Genomic DNA, 2,434 nt, shown 5'->3' with positions numbered 1-2,434 from the left:
TATCATCAACGTAAATTTGTACAATCATTAAGTGGTCACCCTCTTTCTTGCGATAGAAGGTTGGGTCAACCGAACCTTGTTTGAATTTGGACATTTTAAGAAAACAAGTTAGTGTTTCATACCAGGCTCTTGGAGCTTGTTTTAGACCGTAAACTGATTTGTCAAGAATATAATAGTGGTTGGGATATTTTTCATTTACAAATCCAGGTGGTTGTTCCACATAAACGGTGTCTTCCCGTTCACCATTTAGGAATGCACACTTCACATCCATTTGAAAAACTTCAAAATTTTTGTGTGTTGCATATGCCAAGAAGATACGAACGGATTCTAACCTTGTAATGGGTGCAGAGGTCTCTTCGTAGTCAATCCCCTCTTCCTTGCAATAACCATTGACCACGAGTCTATCTGTTTCTGATCGCATTCCCTTCTTTGTCCAATTTATTCCGAAACACCCATTTTAAACCAACAACCGATGAATCAGTCTCCAAACTTTGTTTCATTCGAACTCATTGAGTTCATCTTGCATCGCTTGCATCCAATCATAATGATCGAGAGTAGTGTTGACAGTTTTAGGTTCAATCTTGGAGACGAACGAATTAAACATACAAAATTCTAATTTGGAGAATAATGGAGTTTGCTTTACTTTTAGTTGAGAACGGGTAAGGACACATGTTGAGGATTCACCAATAACTTGAGCTTTTGGGTGGTCTCTTGTCCATTTGGTCATAGGAGGATAATTGGGATCTAAGGATTGATTTAGCTCAATATTTACTTCCTCGAATTCCGATTGAACAGATTGATCGTCCGAATCATCATTCGTTTCCTTATTCTCCCCCTCGAATGATACGAACTCGTTGTCTTCAGGAATTGAATCATCTACGAATGGAGGTTCGTGGGTCATAGTTAATGGGGGATTACCTCCATCAGATTGAGGCTCATTAGAAATGGGTGAAGCAAAACCCTCCCCCTGTAGAGAAGCATTCGTGCTTTGAGATGTAGCATTCTCCCTGTGCAATTGTATGTTAGACCCAATATACTCCCTTGGTAAGTTGTGCTCGTGTTTTGATGGACATTCACAGTGGATGGCTGATGTGGCATGTCTTTCGCATCATCAACAATAATATTCTTAAGTTCGTCGACTTTATTATTCGTTGCCTTAGCTTAAAACGAGATGGATCTCTTAGGTTCATCAAAGAGTAACATGAACTCTTCATAAAGGTTGGAAATAGGAATAATAGATGGACAAGGTTTAGGAAAGATTTCCTTGATCTGGTTTTCGTTTGACTGAATTCGCTTCAAATAATTGTCATCAAACGTGACATAGTAGGTTTCTTCTATCTTCTTTGAGAGTTTGTTAAGAACCGTATATGACTTAGAAGTCAATGAGTAACCAACGAATGTACCATCGTCAGCTTTCACATTGAACTTGTTCCGTTGTTCCTTGGAGTTGAAGATGAAACACCTGGAGCCAAAAACGTGGAAAAACATAACGTTAGGATTGCGATTATTAATGATTTCATAAGGAATTATTGAGAATCTCTTATTCAATATGGATCGATTTTGGGTAAAGCAAACGGCAGCAATCACATCTGCCCAGAAGTAGAGTGGCAGACTTGCAAACATTAGCATGGTTCGTGCAACATCACACAAGAAACATTTTCATATTTCAACTACACCATTCTGTTGTGGAGTGTAAGGAGCAGAGAAATTATGAGTGACTCCATTTTCAACAAGAAATTCTTAAAACACTTGGTTTTTGAATTCAAGCCTGTTGTCGCTGCGAACGTTGCGAACCAGCTTTCGCAGTTGAAGCTCAATTTGCTTGATAAAATCCTTGAGCTTTGGCATTGCATCAGATTTCTGTCTAAGAAAGAATACCCAAGTGAAATGAGAAAAATCATCAACAATTACAAGTATATACTTACTACCACCCACACTTTCGATAGCAGAAGTTCCACAAAGGTCGATGTGTAGAAGCTCCAAAGGTTCAATGACTTTTGTGTTTACAGTAGCTGGATGAGTCTTTCTACTTTGTTTTCCCATCTCCCAGGCTGCACATAAATGATCCTTGTCGAATCTCAATAGAGTAAGTCCTTGCACATGATCACCAAGTACGAGTTTGTTGATGTCTCTGAAGTTAAGGTGCGAAAGACGCCTGTGCCATAACTAGTTTTTGTCTAAATAAGCTTTTGTAAGCAGAAAAATGACAGGATTTCCTCGTATTGGGTTTAGATTTAATGGATACATTTCACCCTTTCGTTGTGATCTCAGAATAACAGTCTTGGATTTCTTCTTAATGATTTTTGATCCTTCGTCATCGAAAGACACCTTTAATCCAGTTCCTACAACCAGTTGCGAGACACTGATCAGATTGTGCTGCAATCCTTCAACATAAGCCACTTTACGACTTGAGAAGTCCCCATTTGTTATCATT

General features: G+C 38.7%; 1 protein-coding gene across 1 annotated transcript; it reads right to left on the bottom strand.

Moving 5' to 3' along the window:
- Positions 1 to 496: 496 nt before the first annotated feature.
- On the bottom strand, positions 497 to 1,629 carry LOC145046852 (uncharacterized). Its single transcript, XM_078995110.1, has 2 exons — positions 1,202 to 1,629; positions 497 to 1,100 (listed from the first exon to the last, which is right to left on the bottom strand). The coding sequence occupies exons 1-2, from the start codon at positions 1,627 to 1,629 to the stop codon at positions 497 to 499; spliced, it is 1,032 nt and encodes a 343-aa protein (XP_078851236.1).
- Between the last annotated feature and the right edge of the window lie 805 nt (positions 1,630 to 2,434).

The sequence above is a fragment of the Lactuca saligna genome, chromosome 5, assembly GCF_052625555.1.
Source record: "Lactuca saligna cultivar CGN05327 chromosome 5, ASM5262555v1, whole genome shotgun sequence".
In the NCBI taxonomy this organism is placed as follows: domain Eukaryota; kingdom Viridiplantae; phylum Streptophyta; class Magnoliopsida; order Asterales; family Asteraceae; genus Lactuca; species Lactuca saligna.
This window is presented reverse-complemented; position numbering and strand designations above follow the sequence as displayed.